This window comes from Schistocerca piceifrons, chromosome 1 (genome assembly GCF_021461385.2).
Source record: "Schistocerca piceifrons isolate TAMUIC-IGC-003096 chromosome 1, iqSchPice1.1, whole genome shotgun sequence".
In the NCBI taxonomy this organism is placed as follows: Eukaryota; Metazoa; Arthropoda; class Insecta; order Orthoptera; family Acrididae; genus Schistocerca; species Schistocerca piceifrons.
Genome location: NC_060138.1, coordinates 1,226,886,615 through 1,226,904,086, shown reverse-complemented (window position 1 = coordinate 1,226,904,086; position 17,472 = coordinate 1,226,886,615). Strand labels below are relative to the sequence as shown.

General features: G+C 40.6%; 1 protein-coding gene across 1 annotated transcript in view; it reads left to right on the top strand.

Moving 5' to 3' along the window:
* The window catches only part of LOC124779593 (Down syndrome cell adhesion molecule-like protein Dscam2), a 296,162-nt gene that overhangs the window by 137,433 nt on the left and 141,257 nt on the right, over positions 1 to 17,472 (top strand). Inside the window, 3 exon segments of the mRNA XM_047253720.1 lie at positions 7,515 to 7,660; positions 14,076 to 14,214; positions 14,322 to 14,453. Of these exon segments, the coding sequence (XP_047109676.1) occupies positions 7,515 to 7,660; positions 14,076 to 14,214; positions 14,322 to 14,453 (417 nt within the window).

Below are 17,472 nucleotides of genomic sequence, written 5' to 3'. Positions count from 1 at the left end.
AAAGCATTTGACTCAGTACCACACCTACGCTTATTCTCGAAAGTACGATCATATGGGGTACCAAGTGAAATTTGTGACTGGTTTGAGGACTTTTTGGTAGGGAGGACACACCATCTTATCTTGGATGGAGAGTCATCATCAGTTGCACAAGTAACTTCGGGTGTGTCCCAGGGAAATGTGCTGGGCCTTGCTATTCGTGTTGTATATTAATGACCTTGCAGACAATATTAACAGTAAAATTAGGCATTTTGCAGACGACGCAGTTACCCATAATGAGGTACTATCTGGAAGAAGGTACATAAATATTTAGTCAGATCTTGATGAGATTTCAACGTGGTACAGAGATTGGCGACTTGCTCTGAATTTTGAGAAACGTAAAATTTTGGACTTCACAAAATGAAAAATATAGTATCCTATGACCATAATACCAAAGAGTCTTTGTTTGAATCGGCTAACTCATACAAATACCTGGGTGTAACACTTTGTAGGGATATGAAATGGAATGTTCACATAAGTTGAGTCGTGGGTAATGCAGATAGTAGAGTCTGGTCTATTGGTAGAATACTGGGAAAGTGCAATCAATTACAAAGAAGATTGCTTACAAATCATTCGTGTGACCGGTCCTAAAATATTGCTGAAGTGTGTGGGACCCGTACCAGATAGGACTAAAGGGAATTTGAATTTCTAGTATATAGAGAGAGGCAGCAGGAATGGTCACAATTTTGTTTAATCTGTAGGCGAGTGTCACAGAGATACTGAAGGGACTGAACTAGAAGTCTCTTGAAGATAGACGTAAACTATCCCTCGAAAGTCTATTACCAAAGTTTCAAGAACGGGCTTTAAATCATTGCTCTCGGAATGTTGTACAACCTCCTACGAATCGCTCACATAGGAACCGTGAGGACAAGATCAGAATAACTGCTGCGCGCAGAGAGGCATTCAAAGAATCATTCTTCCTACGCTCCGTATGAGAATGGAACAGAAGAAACCCTAACAACTGGAACAATGGGACGTACCCTCTGTCATGCGCCTTACGGTGGTTTGCGGAGTATAGATGTGGATGTCGGACAGTGCCAATAGTTTTCATTTGTTAAGTTTCCTGCCTTGTGTGTAAACAAATACGGTAGCGGTACTACAAAGTTTTCGGTGCTGCAGCGCAGTGGTGTGAAAAAGTAAGTTTAATATCACAGCATATGAAATTTATTACAGGTATCGATTACGGTGGTTTTTACTCTTAAACATTAATTGGAAACGAATTAAAAGTAAGTTTTCATGTTGACTTTCCGGTACGGGCACAGTTTCGTTTAGTGGTACTATAAACCGCTTACAACAATGTGTCTTGTTTAAACAGTTGTTTGAAAGTTACGTAGAATCACGCCACAGATGGACGATGCATCCGGAAGAAAATAAAATTACTGTGACTGCATGTGCACTGAAATCCTGGTAGCTGAGAATACAGAAATGCTGGTACGTAGTTGAGAATAGCCTACAGTAAGACTGGAATGGGACATTGCATCACCCTGTCAGATAAGTATGTCCGTTTGTCAGAAGCAAGGGAACTGATAAGAATAACGAATTGTTCTTCCTGTTCATCGAGTATTCATCGGCACCAGAGCTCTACCGACAGGCTTCCGAGAGTTAAGGATACTGGGAAAATTTAGGCAGTCTACAAAGAAGACTGCTTACAAATCACTTCAGCTACATATCTTAGAATATTGCTCAAGTGCGTCGGACACATCCCAAGTAGGATTAACAGGAGATATTGAACGTATTAAAAGAAGGGCGCGACGTATGCTCACAGGTTTGTTTGACTCACGTGGAGAGTGTCATAGAAATGTCAAAAACTGGATTGGCACAGAGACACAAGGAATCAGGCTGTACTTACCTTTTCTAACACAGTTATAAATTCTGCATGCAATATGCTTGAGAAAATCCCATTGGTAGAGTTCTGCGGCAACTGACCAATTAAAAGAAAGGAACGCATTTTTGCAGGGTAACGATGTTGAACAAATCTGTCCAAGCTATGTAGACACAAAAGTAAGCCGTTCTTTGATTCAGATTAGGCCTATATGTTTCAATGTACGCCCCACATTCAGTCTTAACTATTCATTACTTTGTTCAATTTCATATTTTGAAGTACTCCTAAGGCACAAAACAAATTTGATGAAGCACTGTAGAGCTTGGCGAATGTTTTATAGGCTACTTAGATCTACAAAGAAAGAAAGATAATTTATGTACATTATATTGATAACACACTGTCAGGAAATGGTATTGTTTTTGTAGTTTAGATGTCTCAGTTACTCCCTAATTCTTAGTTGGATTTAAAATGTTTGCAGTCCTAACCAAATGTCATAATTTTGATCTTAAAATATATTATTCTGTATGATGAACTGAAAGATACAAGATGATGTACATCAGCACCATAAATCCACAGCATCTTCCACTTTGGGATGCAGCATCGAGCTGTGGAGTTCATATTGTAATGACCAGCTACAGTTAATTTTGTTTTCAGTCACGCCCCCTCAAGTTCCTTTTTATTATGCAAGTAACATTTTATGATCAATTGACAGGCATAATGCACATATTGGTTGGTTTAGACCAATGAAAGTGATACCAAAATATTTGTCTTTTAGAGTTTTAACCATCTCAGAATTCATAATCAGATAGTTACAGTGACTCTAAAATGTTGCTGATGAATTGAGATCAGTGTGACATTAAGCAGTATACTCTACAAGTCACTCACAGATCTACAGCAGCTCAAACAGTGCTTCCAAGGACCACATATAGGCCTACAGGGTGTCCAAGAAGGAATGCTCAGTATTCAGGGAGTCCAAATCCAAAGACAGGATTGCCACTTAACTGCAACACTTAGCACTGAAACCATATTTGAAGGGCTTATTTCAATAGTGGTACAAGTCCATTTTTGTTCATTCTGAGATACAGAGTCCTAGAGTTAAAAGAGCACTGAAAAATCTGCAGTTGAGAGTGCAGTGACGAAGGATATGATATGGTCCAAAGTACCACTTTAGTCCCACTTTCACACAGGCATAAAAGTCTGTATAAAATCTACTGATGAACAAAAATGGACTTGTACCACTATTGAAATAAGCCCTTCATTCATTGCAAACACCAGTTAATGTATAACCATAACAGAACTGAACCCCTTGATAGAGAGTGCAGTTATTTATGCAAACATCATATATTCCAGATTGCTAGTATTTACTCAACCATTGAATACTCCAGATATACGAATTGGGCGCTGATGACCACGCTGTTTAGCGCCCGAAAACCTCAAACCACACACACACACACACACACACACACACACACACACACACACACACACATACGAATATAAGATACTTCAAGAAAATTGCAGAAATGATCAGTAACAAATAACTGCTGGTGGTTGGGTTTGTAACACGCCAGGCAGTGACGCTAACCACTACACTGCATGTGGCAGAGCTGAGGGTGTTGCTCCCACTCCTGGGGAAATGTTGACACATTAGGTCAGAAGTCCTCACTGGAGCTGTGTACGGTACTGTGGATCTAGATCTTGTCAAGATCCTCATTGTGGCAGCACTGGCAGACTCTCACATTCAGGTCATGTTTTAGCAACCTCTTCATTTTGATGAACATCAAAGATAGCCTCTCCCTTCGAAACTTCATGATCGTTGAGCAGATCTTTAGTTTCCATGAATCTTCCTTCATCAATCTGCATCACTGGAGTATAGCAGGGCTTCATACGGAGGACATAGAAAATGTCTCTGCACATTTGTCTTCTTGATAAAGGGTCATAATCCTCAACTTCGTGTGTAACGTCTGATAAGTGGCAAAGGATACAATATGGTCCAAAGTACCACTTTGATCCCACTTTTACACAGGCATAAAAGTCTGTATGAAGTCTACTGGGCTGTCTCACACTGGACAGTGCTTGGCATTATAGTGCTGTTGGTCTTTTTCCTGGGCATCCAGGGTCTGTATGCAAGCCAGCTGCCTTGCTTCTTTGCCCCTGGTGAAGAGGTGTTTCACATTGTTGTCCCGAGCATTGACTGATTCAAATGGGAACAGTGTATCCATTGTTATTACAGCTTCATGACCGTAGAGCTGAAAGAGTAGTATGAAGTCGCAGTGCGTTGCTTCGCTGTGTTGTATGCGAATCCTTTCTGTGAGGCTGTTCATTTGTGGTTGGTAGGCAGTTTTCATCCTGTCAGTGATGCCACAATGTGAAATTTCCTCAACTGGAAAACCTTTCCAAAGTAAGATATCATGACACAGGACGCTCTGTGATTCAAAATTGCATCTTCTACAAAGAACTGTGCAATTTGTAGGTCTTTGGCAGTTGACATAGGTTGAGTGAGAGTATATCAAGTGAGTTAGTCAGTGCAGACTGTTATCCACTGGTTCCCATTTATGGTCTTGGGGAACCTCCCCAAAAGATCTATTCCATTTCAGTGGAATGGCACAGCTGTGGGTGGGGTTGGTACCAGATGCTCTGGAGCAGTCAGTTATACTTCTTTCATCCTACCCTTTTCTGATGCATTTCCTCGAACCACTGCCACTGCTTGATGAATTCCTCTGTTATTGATGAAGATCTTGGTACTTGTCTTCTGTGACTCCTTCCGTCAAGTATGAGATTTTGTCAACATCTGTCATGTAAGGATTCATGTTGTGGCATAGGGCCAAAAGATTCTGTATGTATGACTGTCATTTCCCCACGATGTTGGGCCATGTTCTTCAATTGTTCTTCTGCTAAGTGGCTATACTGCTGATTGACTCCAAATGTTTTGCCAAACAGTTCATGTCAAACCACCTGTTGTATTTGGTGACTTGGTCAAACAATTTCAGGTGTTTAGTCGGGTCCAGGCCTGCATCTTTGGAAAACATTAGTGGGTGCCTAATGTGCAGTTGATTTACTGCTGTTCTGGAATCATCCTGTCTCCTGAATGTATGGATGGTAGAAATAATGTACTGCTTGTATTCTGTTTCCTGTCCATGAAGGTGACAGCATTTACGTTGCCTAGTTGGAGTCACAATAATGTGGATGTTTTGAAATATCCTGCATCTCCACCAGTGTTACATCAAAACCACAAGCAATTCCAAATCCAAAGGCAGGGTCATCAGTGAATTTTAGCTCTGAAAGCATGTTTATTATGAAAATATAGCCAAACCAGAACTTAATTTCTAGTAGTAGAGCATAGTTATTTATACAAACATCAAACATTCCAGAATGCTTGTATTTTACACCCTTTGAATATTCCAGATATACAGACATTACAGACATATGGGTAAGATATATCAAGAACCTTCCAGAATGTAAAAAGAAATAATTGCTGGTGGTCGGGTTTCAAGTGGTGACCTGTAACATACCAGCCAACGCTGCTATCCACTACGCTACACAGCATGTGCTAGAGGTTGCAGCAATAAGTTTTCCGTATGAAAATCCTCATTGCTACCTAAAACTTATTTTCCTTTTGGGTTTAGCATATTTTCATTTTCCTTATATGTGAGTGACTCTTCTCATCACCAGGACTGTATATGTTTTTCATAGTCACTCTTGAAAGGAAGTTTTCATTTTAATTTATGAAATTCAGCATTCTCTTGCAAACATATTTCAGTTCTATTCTAATGTTGATGATAATCTGTTTGATAATGTCCTTTTTCTTTGTATTTTGTGTCTCAGTGCTATGCCAGTTAAATGGTTTAGTTTGTGTTGCTCAATACTATAGATAAAAGAATGCAGTGCCACTTTTTAAGTTACAGTTCATCATATGTTGTTGCACTGTATTTTATTGATTCAAGAAATCATAATTTTGTACAATTTGTACGTATCATTTTTGCAAGTTAAGATATTGAACAAGTTGTCATTAGGAGCCATAAGTGGCAAGCATTAGGCTCCTCTTGTTACAAATGTTGCCTTTTCATTAAGAATTACCTTGTTTTTCTTAGACTCATTTCTGTCTGTATGATTCTTTAAAAGTGTTCACCAGGATACTATAGTTAACCAGTTAACAAGTGCTAAAATTTGCTGTGGTGCACTGCAGGAAAAAAAAAGAAAATAAAATGGAGAGAGCATTGTGATGCTCAGACAGTTGGCTCCTCAGATATGAAAGTGCTGCCAGCCAAAAGCATAGAGTATGAGATAGCTCTTGACCACAGATAACTCATGACCCTAAACACAGTGACCCACCATACTCTCTGGATGTTCCCACCTGTGACTTTTTTTTGTTTGCTAGCATGAAAAGGGACTTAAATCTAAAGCATTGACAAAAAATAAAAGAGGCAAGATAAAATTTTGTAAATGTATTATTTTCTGGCACAACAACAATAATTTCAACAAGAAATGACTGGTTTTGGCTGTCACCTACCATACGCAGATCCTCCAAACAGATAATGGTTGGTCAACTGTTTGAAATCAGCATGCAGTAGTGGCATGTAACAGGAGGACCTGCCATTATTATCCTTTGTGCATAAGAAATGAATTGTATTTACTTTTGGACTCCCTCTTGTAACCAGACCCTTTCGTTATTATCTTGTATAACATGCTTAGCAGCAGATTACTGAATGCTGCCAGTGCCTACTTTTTGTGACCTTTCATTCAGACTGTTAACAATGAATATGCCTATGTAACAAAAGTAGCACATGAAAATTAAGCCAGTTGTCCTCCATAGCTCAATCGTCCCTCAGTTGTATGCCTTTTTATGAGTGGTTTGTAACCTTACCCTCCCACACATCACTATCAAGATTCTCTGCCTTTGCACAAATTTTGAAAGCTTCAAGAGACATAAGATATATAAAAGAATAACTTTTTACTTATCTTCATTATCTCGTTGTTTTCGATGGCTCAAAGTTTTGTCTAGGGGTACATTCTTGCAGCTGAAATTTCGAGTTTGTAAATTCTTGATGACTAAATAATTGATAAGGATTTGCCTGTATTATTCTTGAATTTTATTCTTTGTCACATCTTTCAACATCACACCATTTTTACGTTTTCCACATTCAAAAACACCAATCATTACATAGTTGGTGACAAACTTAGATGTCTATTTCCATCAGTGGCATGGCCACTACTACTTACATTCTGCAGTACTCACATTATTCCAAAGAGTTTTCAAAGCAAAAGAGTTTAAAAACTTTCTTTTTAAAAGAAAAGTAATTTTAACTGTTAGTACATATCAATTGTAACCCATTAATTTCTTTTTTTATACATTTTAGCCTGAAATATAATACATCAGATCCAAAATCATATGAATTCTTGTAGTGAAACAGCGGAGATAATTTTAACCTATGCAAGAATTGATAGTGTACATGGTACAGATTAACTCTATTCATTATAGATCAGTGTGGAATATGTGATAGCAGCAGAGAACTCATTGTGGATTTTACAGCACATTGGCAGTACTTATTCTGTTAGGTATGCCCACTTCAATTTTCAACCATCAGAAAAATAGTGTCTTATTTTACACGCACTTTTTAAATCAAGTAAATACAGAGTGTGTGCCTTTATCTTTTAGGTCCACCCATTGTAATGCCTTTCATATTCCCAACCAACTTGCGAGAAGGGGCAAGAGCACAGATCAGCTGCAGCGTCTCTTCTGGTGACCTCCCTATTCGATTCTCATGGTTGAAGGACAATGGACCAATACCAGACGTACTCCAGGTAATCATGCAATTGTCTTTCCCAACTAATAATTTCTGAAAATTCTAGTGTACAGCCAGCTATATCTTACTCTATGTGTATATTATAATGGAAAATTATGTATGGAATTCAAATAACGGAAGGGGCATAGGTCACAGCTTGCTATATAGTTGAGATAGGATTGAGCAGTTGATGGAAATATAAACAAAACTGAAAACTTTGCTTAGCTCTTGGACAGTTGTTTTCGCGCACACGTTTGTGTGTGTGTGTGTGTGTGTGTGTGTGCGTGTGCGTGTGCGTGTGTGTGTGCGTGTTCCTGTACAAGCTCTGAAGAAGAACACTTTCGAAAATCTCATCTACATTGTCAACCTTATTTAAGTACCTAGCAACCCATCAGCACCTCAGCTCCATGGTGAGTGTACACAGGGTGAATCAGGAAGAAAGGTACATGCTATGAGGGGTGATAGTATTAGTGATTCTGAGCAAAAAACTTCATGTGGACGTATGCTCTGTTTCGAATGATTTCCGAGACAGAACACATTTAATATCACTTTTGTACATTTTTCTTGAATAGCTCAAAAACCGCGCCCTCCAGCAAAAATGTGTTGCAGTACAAATTTAAACTGTATTAAATTTGCTGCAAAAAAGGTCCTATTCGTTTTTTTTTTTCTATGAAACTAATGGTTTGTGCGAAGAGAGCGCGAGAATGTTGAAAAACTCACTCGATACACATGCGCTGTAGCTTACATGGTTTTGTAGGCCAATTTGAGGTAGCATATTGTGGGAGATGAAGTTTGATACAGATACTTATGGTCTATCAAATCTGGAAACTACCTAAAAATTGACCTACAAAAACTATGTAAGCTACAGCACATGAGCGTCAAGCGAGTTTTTCAACATTTGCGCACTCTCTTTGCACAAACCATTAGTTCTAGAGAAAAAAATGAATAGGACCTTTTTTGTAGGAAATTTAATATAGTTTAATTTTGTACTGTGGCATGTTTTCACTGGAGGGTGCAGTTTTTCAGTTAATCAAGAAAAATGCACAAAAGTGATATTAAATGTATTCTGTTTCAGAAACCATTTGGAATAGGGCATACGTCCATATGAAGTTTTTTGTTCAGAATCACTAATACTATCACCCCTCAAAGCAAGCACCTTTCCTCCTGACTCGTGCTGTATTTTATTTAATAGATCTGTATGTCATTTTGGCAACACACTATGCAAGTGATGATCACTAGTATGGCAGAGTGGAATTGCACATTTGAATTAAAATGAATTTAAATTAAGAGTTAATCAAACAATGGAAGTCCAGGATGGAATAACAACAATATGGAAAGGATAGATTGCTACTCGCCACATCGAAGAGGTGTTAAGTCTCAGACAGCCACAGTGAAAAGAATTCTGCTACCACAGTCAGGTCTTAGTGCCCGGAGACAGTGGCCATGTGTTTGTGAATATCTCTGAGCTTTCTCTTTCAGAAGAAGGACTTTGTCTGAATGCTAAAATATTTCCAGCATACTTTTTAATTGTGCCTGTCTGTTACCCAACATCTCCTCTATGTGGTGAATGGCAATCTTTTCTTCCCATATTGTTGTTAAATTAGGACTTAGACTGACAAAGAAAGTTGGATTTGGATGCCTTTGAGTGTCCTAATTTAGAGCTATGAGCAATTTGGTTATAGTTTGTTTTTATTAAATTTGGCCAAAGTTGTGATAGGGATCATGGTAGTTTCATTAGTCTTCTCATTTTGATAAATATGTGTTTTATATTGAAACCAGTTAAGTTATGGTATGAGGTAAAGAGTCCAATTTCTGAAGATTATAATATCCACACACTGCTTCATTTGTGGCAAAAGGGTGGCAGCCCTGCATGAGCTCATTGCCGGTTTAGACCGTATTATGAGTATTCATCCTTTTAAATCCTTTTAATACTGTGTAAATCATCATTGCATGCAACAGAGCTGCTCCCCTTCTTCCACAAATTAAACCATGTGTGGCCTTTATAAATACGGTCTTAAGCTGATATTGGACCTGTGATTATTTACCTCGGAGATACTGAATATATTGGCCTGTGCGTACAGTGGTGTCCAAAGGTTAAGCAACAAACCGCTATTTCCCCTTCCTGTGTCTAAGTACATTGTTCTGTTATTTCTTGAATGTGGAGACAGTTGATACAGATGAAAACTGTATCACGAAGACCAGAGCAGGAGTGACCACATGTGACATCTGAAAGAGTATGTTGTAACCTGTTGTAACCATGACCGTTCCGGTCGCGGGGTGGCTGAGAAAGCGCAGTGGGACCAAACGGAGAGCGACCCGCAAACAAACTGAAAGGACGGACACGAAACAATGACGGACGATCAAGATAGACCTTACAACGACACCACGCAAAAAGCAATGGAGTGACAGAGACAACCAAACGAATCCAAGATGTCCACTAGTAATGAAAACAAAGAACGGTAAACACGCTGTCTGTTGTCAAGGCGATATGTCAAAACTCACGCAGCGATTAGACTCGCTGGCTGAGCAAGAGGCAGGCACTTAAATATATGATCGGGGGGTGCTGCGATTGGCCACTGGAACCACGTGTTCTGCTGTAGCACTGAAGTCCCCACACAGCCGAAGGGACCCATTGGGTTTCCGTATGACAACCAATGGCATCGCCCTGGCACTGTAAGGCACAGGCTCCAGAATGCCAGCGGCCTGGAGCCGATCAAGTTCCTGCTTGACCGCCGGCCATAAGTCCACCGGAAGAGGCCGAGCCCAGAAAAAGCGAGGCTGTGCGTCTGGTTGTAGGGTGATGTGCGCCTGAAATCCGGAAGCAAGTCCAAGATCCATTGCAAACAACAACGCAAAAGCGGAGCACAGATCATCCAAGTACTGAAAAGGAACAGCCGTGGAAATGACCTTAACTTCGTTGGAAATTGAAAAGCCAAACAGTTGAAATGCATCCAGGCCAAAAATATTTGAAACCGACGGACGGTCAATGACAAAGAGGGTAAGGAGCCAGGGAACACCCTTGTATGTCGCCTGGATGATGAACTGCCCATGAAAGGGAAGGGAACCGTCTCTGTAGGCGACCAAACGGCGAGAGGGAGGTGACAAGTCAGGAGAGCCCAGCTGGGTATATGTCGCCATATTAATCAGGGAGACGGGGGCCCCAGTGTCGACCTGAAAACTGACATACTCAGTGAAAAGGCGAAGCGTGATGAAAAGCTTCCACACGATGGGTCATCATGTGGGACGACTGATTGCAGGGCACGGACTGTATCTTGAGGCCTAGGAGGGGCAAGACTGGAGCGAGTCGAGCGACTATGACAATCCAATTGGATGTGGCCCTCCTTTTTACATAGTGTGCACATCTTCCAGCGGTGGGGACAATCAGCCTGCGAATGTGCAGTAAAGCACTGTGGGCAAGATGGAAGTGGACCGCGCGACCGTCGATGAGGGGCGACCGAAGGCGACAATGCCATAGAGATGTCGGACAACGAAAAGTCCCGATGGTGCTAGCCTCTGTCGGCTGGGACATGTCAACGTCACGAGGGCAAAACCCGCTGTGACACCTCGATCGCCGCCACCTGCGGCTGTGCCATAAGACGCTCGTTAGCTGCTTGAGCAATTTCAAAGGAGTGGGCAAAGCGGAGAATCTCTTCCAAGGAGGGGTTGTTGAGTTTCAGTGCTGCAGTATGGACCTCAGGATCAGGAGCCAGCTGAACCACCACATCCTGGATCAGGGAGTCTGCATATGAAGCTTAAGACTGCTGATTGGTGCACGTAAAATCGCTTCGACGGCTGAGACCTTGCAAGTCCGTGACCCAGGAAGGGCATGATTGACCAGGCTGTTTATGGTACTGGTGGAACTCCAGCCGAGAGGCCACATGGTAGCGTTGGGAATAATAGTTTGTCAGCTAAAGGCATATCTCCTGGAAAGAGAGAGCCACAGGACTGGACAACAGCGCCAACTTACAGAGAAGAAAGAACATGTCTGGGGAGGCCCAAGACAAAAACAACGACTGCTGCAAGGAGTCGTTCGTGACTTGAAAAGCCGTGAAATGTAGTTTCAGCCTATGTAAGTAGGTTTCCCAGTCCTCTTTAGCATCATTAAAGGGTGGCAATGACGGTGGACGTGGGAAAGCATTGGACACCCGAGGACTCGGAAGGTGTTGCGGTAACGCGTCCCGGGCATCGACTTCGTCTGTTAGAAACTGCAGCGACTGTTGTCTAACTGGAGCTGCTGCTACTGCATGAGCTGCTGCTGTTGCTCCAGAAGAGAGACCAACTTCGCCTCCATGCTAGCAACTACCACTGTTTACCTCGTCGCCAAAATTGTTTTAACCTGTTGTAACCGCGACCATTCCAGTTGCGGGGTGGCTGAGGAAGTGCAGCACAACCAAACAGAGAGTGGTCCGCAAACAAACAAACAAATGGAAAGGATGGACATGAAGCAACGACGGACGATCGAGGGAGACCTTACGAGGACAACACGCAAGAAGCAATGGAGTGACAGAGACAACGAAATGAATCCAAGATGTCCAATATTAATGAAAACACAAGAACGGTAAACACGCTGTCTGTTGTCGAGGCGATATGTCAAGACTCACACAACGATTAGACTCGCTGGCTGAGCGAGAGGCAGGCGCTTAAATACACGATTGGGGGTGCTGCGATTGGTGGCTGGAACCATGTGTTTCACTGTGGTGCCCTCACACTAAATGCGGGCCAGGAGGCGTGTGCCACCACAGCTGGTGCAGAGACCTCTAGGGGTCTTCGTCGTCCATGACAGCTGGCGCGGATTCAGATTCCGCGGAGGGCGGTACCAGAGAGTAGACCATTATTTGGCTGTATGGGCATGATGGAATCACCTTAGTTTGCATGGCAACTGGCATCTGACCTCACAGCATCCACTGGATATGTTGTATTGAGGCAAATGGTGTACAGAAGGCTTTGGCATAGTGGCTTTTACTGTCAGAGATTTTCTGTATGTGTTCCTCTGGCACGACATCACAGAAGGGAATGTGTAGAGTGGAGTTGTCAACATGCCGCCTGGATGCTCAAACAGTGGGCCGAAGTTCTTACAGATGAGTCCCAAATATGTCTAGACTGTGAGTCTCGATGGATTCGCATCTGGAGGGAACATGGGACACGGTTTCAGGACCCAACATTGTGGAAAGAGAGTGATATCGAGGGGGATCCCTAATGGTGTGGGCAGAGATTATGCTCACCGTTTGAACAGCTTTTAATGAAACTGTATGGGTGAATCATCAAGGTTTAACTGCTGTCAGGTACAGTGATGCTATCATGAGACCTAGTGTAGTTGCTGTGAGGTGCTGTGGGCCTGACTTTGTATTGAAGGACAATAAAGCTCGACCTCATAGAGCACAGGTGGCTGATATTTTCTTGGAAACAGAAGATATTGCACTCATGAAGTGGTCTGCTTGCTCTTCTGATTTGAATCCCATAGAGTATGTCTGGGATCACTACGGAGATCGGTTGCATCACATCTGCATCCACCAATCACTCGTCAAGAATGTGAGCTGCTCAGCAGGAAGAATGTGTGTTATTGCCACAACATGAGATTGATGACATCATTCACAGCATGCCCAGACCTGTATTGCTGCCAGAGGTTGTCACACCCCATGCTGAGCATAGTTATCAGTTGTTGGATTGTGTGTGCAAATCTGTTAAGTTAGAAAAAATGAAGAACATTTTTGTCTACCATTATGCTTTTTAGGCAACGGCCTTGCCGCAGTGGATACACGGGTTCCCGTCAGATCACCGAAGTTAAGCGCTGTCAGGAGTGGCCGGCACTTGAATGGGTGACCATCCGGGTCGCCATGTGCTGTTGCCATTTTTAGGGGTGCACCCAGCCTCGTGATGCCAATTGAGGAGCTACTTGACTGAATAGTAGCGGTTCTGGTCAAAGAAAACCATCATAACGACCGGGAGAGCGGTATGCTGACCACACGCCCCTCCTATCTGCATCCTCATCTGAGGATGACACGGCGGTCGGATGGTCCCGATGGGCCACTTGTGGCCTGAAGACGGAGTTCTTTTACTATGCTTTTTGCAGTTGTTGATATTCTGTATTCTTTACATTGTTTGTACTTTACTATAGCCTGTTTAAATTGTTTTGTGTCAAAATAAATGCAACCTTGAAAATTTTCCGTTTTTTGCTTTAATTTTGGACACCAGCGTATTTATAAACCCTCGACAATGAGAAAGCAATGAAAATGAGAAATAGTATAATATATGATAAATTAGAGCATTATTCTGTTATATAGGCCTATAAAGCTAACATGATGGTCACAATATTTAAATTTGGACAACAGTACTCTATTAATTTAACAAATGTCTCCTATTACCAAGTTGCAGACTTGCTGCTTGCCTTCGAACAGCTTTCATGTTCTATCATGATTAATCTTCATACCATGCAGGTCACAGAAAAAGATGGGGGAGAATTTTTCAGTCTGCTTATATTTAATAAGCTGTCTTCACAACACAGTGGAACATACACCTGTGTGGCTTCGAATAATGCTGCTAGTGCTAACCACTCTTCACAGTTGCAGGTGAATGGTAAGTTAATGATTTATCATTACTATGTCTTCTCTCTTGTAGAAATCCCATGCAAATAGCCAAACATATTGCTGGAGACTATGTTCATCCTCATAATTCTGTTTCAGTCGCTCCTCGGTGGTTGATGGAGCCGCAAGATGTGTCTACTCTAGCTGGGAATTCACTGTTTGTTCATTGCCAGGCACAAGGTTTCCCTCATCCAGTTGTTTCTTGGATGCAAGGTCAAGGTGAGAAAACCTGTTGTAAAAGCACTTTAAAAGACCTTTACACTTGCATTTTATTGTGACTGCTTTTGTCTGTTAACAGCATATCGTGACTCATTCCAGTTCTCTGAAGGCCTGAGATTTATGAAGCATAATGTCTGTATGAATCGAGGAAAGATAAGCCAAGCTATTCAGTGGTCAGCTGAGTTATGACAGGTAGAGTTTACAGGTTCTGCAAGACATGCATGAATAACGAGCTCCAAAAAGTCTCTTTTGTTATTTAGAATGCTGGTCTCAGTGAGAATTTTGAACATGGTTAATATACATTCCTGGCTTGGATGTGTAGGAATCATATTTTACTTCATAACCAGCAGAAGAGGAACAGGCCACAGGACTGAAAAGAAGAAACAATGGGCAGGAATTCTATTTCATTTCATTCAGATAGTGCAGTATACTAATATAACAACAGTAGTAAGAAATGTGAAATAGACACTTCACAAATTCCAAGAGACACCAGTTATACTTTCATCACTGGAGGAGACTTTAATCATCCATTAGTCAATTGAAATAACAACAATTTTACAAGTGATGAGTAGTATTAAATCCCTTCTCAGAAAACTACTTAGAACAAATTGTTCATAATCCCAACCATAATGGAAATATATTGGACATAATGGTTACAAGTAGGTCAGATCTCTTTGAACATGTCTACATCAAAATGGTTATCAGTGACCATGAAGCAGTTCCACCAACATTGAGTACCAAAGTACAGAGTGCAAATAAAATGAGCAGAAAGATTTGCATGTTCAGTAAACGAGATAAATAACCATTTGTGTCATATCTTAATGAAGAAGTAAACAAACAATACAATTTATTATCAAAAACACAACTCATAGCAAATACTTTGAAATAACCAGTTAATTAAAATTTTGCATGCCACTGTACAACATTGATCTTTTCACACTGGAACTCCCATTAAATAACTTAGCATAATAATAATAATAAACATTTATCTCTGACTTGGAGCATGTAGTTGAACTGTGACTGAAGTTGACAAGAAGAGCTGCCCAGGTGCTGGATACATACATACCTACCTAACAGAACAGTTGATGATGGGCAAGACCCTCCTTGGTATACAGAGTATGTATAAAAACTTCTCAAGAAACAGTGACTATTGCATAATAGGTGTAAAACAAAGCATAGGGAAAAATAGAGAAACTGAAACTGAAATGCTTTTAGCTTTGAAAAAGGCAATGCATGAGGCCTCCTATGGTGATCTTGGTAGAATTTTATCAAAATACCTTGCACAAAACCCAGAGAAATGCTACACTTATTAAAGACTCTTAGTGCTCAGATGCTCAAGGATGGTATAGGAACTAGAGATGGACAAACGTGTTCATCTTTGAGAAGTAGTTCATTGGTCATCATTCCTTTTTGAGAACAGTTCATTTTTACTTATTCACTGTTCCTTCTTTATCTAATAGTGTGCTATATGGCTTTTAGATAAATGCACCCCCCCCCCCCCCCCCAAAAAAAAAAAGAATCAAGTACACACAAGCATCACTTCTGCTTGGTAAATTCATTGATTTCTTCATGTAGACGGACTGTTTACTTTGATTTCCATTGCTTAATGTGTTCTCAGAACATATCACATTAGTCAGATGATGTGACAGGTCACAAGCCGGGCAGAGAGAGCCCAGAACAAGCCGAATGGAAGTAACATTTACAGAACCTCTTTATGACCAATTGCTGACAACCCCAATTGTCATCCACTTTTGAGGGAAGCGTCTAGTCACAGCAAGTCCAATGTACTGGTTTGCAGTTCATTTACAGGAAACTGTATATATTTGTTTAGGAAATGGTAATATGAAATAACTGGAAATAAACTATCATCTGTCAAACCAACATTAACAGTTATCTTCTACAAATTGTGGGTGAACAAATTGTTGCATAGTTAAAGTGTCACACTTTGTGGAAAGTGAAAATTTATTTGGAAAGTTAATGACTTCCAACACAACAGCTCAGAAACAGTGAACTAAAATTAGAAGGTTTATATCAGCAATGGCAGCAACTACATAAATGTGCTGGGAGATCTTCAAAACTTAACAAGTGAAAAGAAACAAAACCTTTTTCCCTCAAACGTGTGACAAATTAGCACATACTGTTGCTTTGAAGACCTTTACAATGGGGAAAGATAACCAATTTTTGGTCAGTGAGTAGTTGGAAAATGCCCCAAGGTACATGTATGGAATCAGTCATCAGTTGCTTGAAAGAAAAAGAACTTCTGAGTGAGAACAGGCAGGTGAAATGGATATAAAAATTAACAACTCTGTAAATTACATATTAATGTAATGATAAATCTTATGCCCAAATATATTTGGAAATAAAATAAAAGAAAAATCCATTACTAGGCCAATGCTGCTAAGTTTACACAAATTTTGGTCATTTAACTAACTACAGAAAAAGTCGTCCATGAAACTCACACTGAATCTTTTTTCTGTTAAAACAACAATATAAGGAAAAGGATAGAATTGCAGCTCAAATGTCATCTTTACAGTGGGTAGGAGATAGGAAGAACATAAAGCCTGTTACAAAATTAGCTTTTGGCCAAATCCTTCAGAAAATAAAATACACACACATTCATTCACACAGAATCACAGTCTCTGTCACAATGGCATAAAATGCGTCCCCTTTTGGAGGTGAATGTGTTTTGATTGAAAACATTTTGGAAAACGATCATTTTTATTTACCCTGCAGCCATAGAAGATGTGACACAATTATATATGTGGTTTTTGAATTAACTGCAGATTCTCTTAGAGAACGGTCTCATGGAGTATCTTCCATGTTCCAAAGGAATACATAATGCGAGGTGGATAGCAAAAGCCATTTATGTATGGTATCGAAGAAGTTTATGTTCCTTGAGGAAGCTGAACTGTGACCACAAGAACTTTGCAGTTGGTTCTGTTTGTATTTGCCTTACTATTATGTATGTAGAAACATGATTCTGTGCCTCTTCAGAAGCCAAAATTCATATTTAGCTTTCAGAATTCTTTCA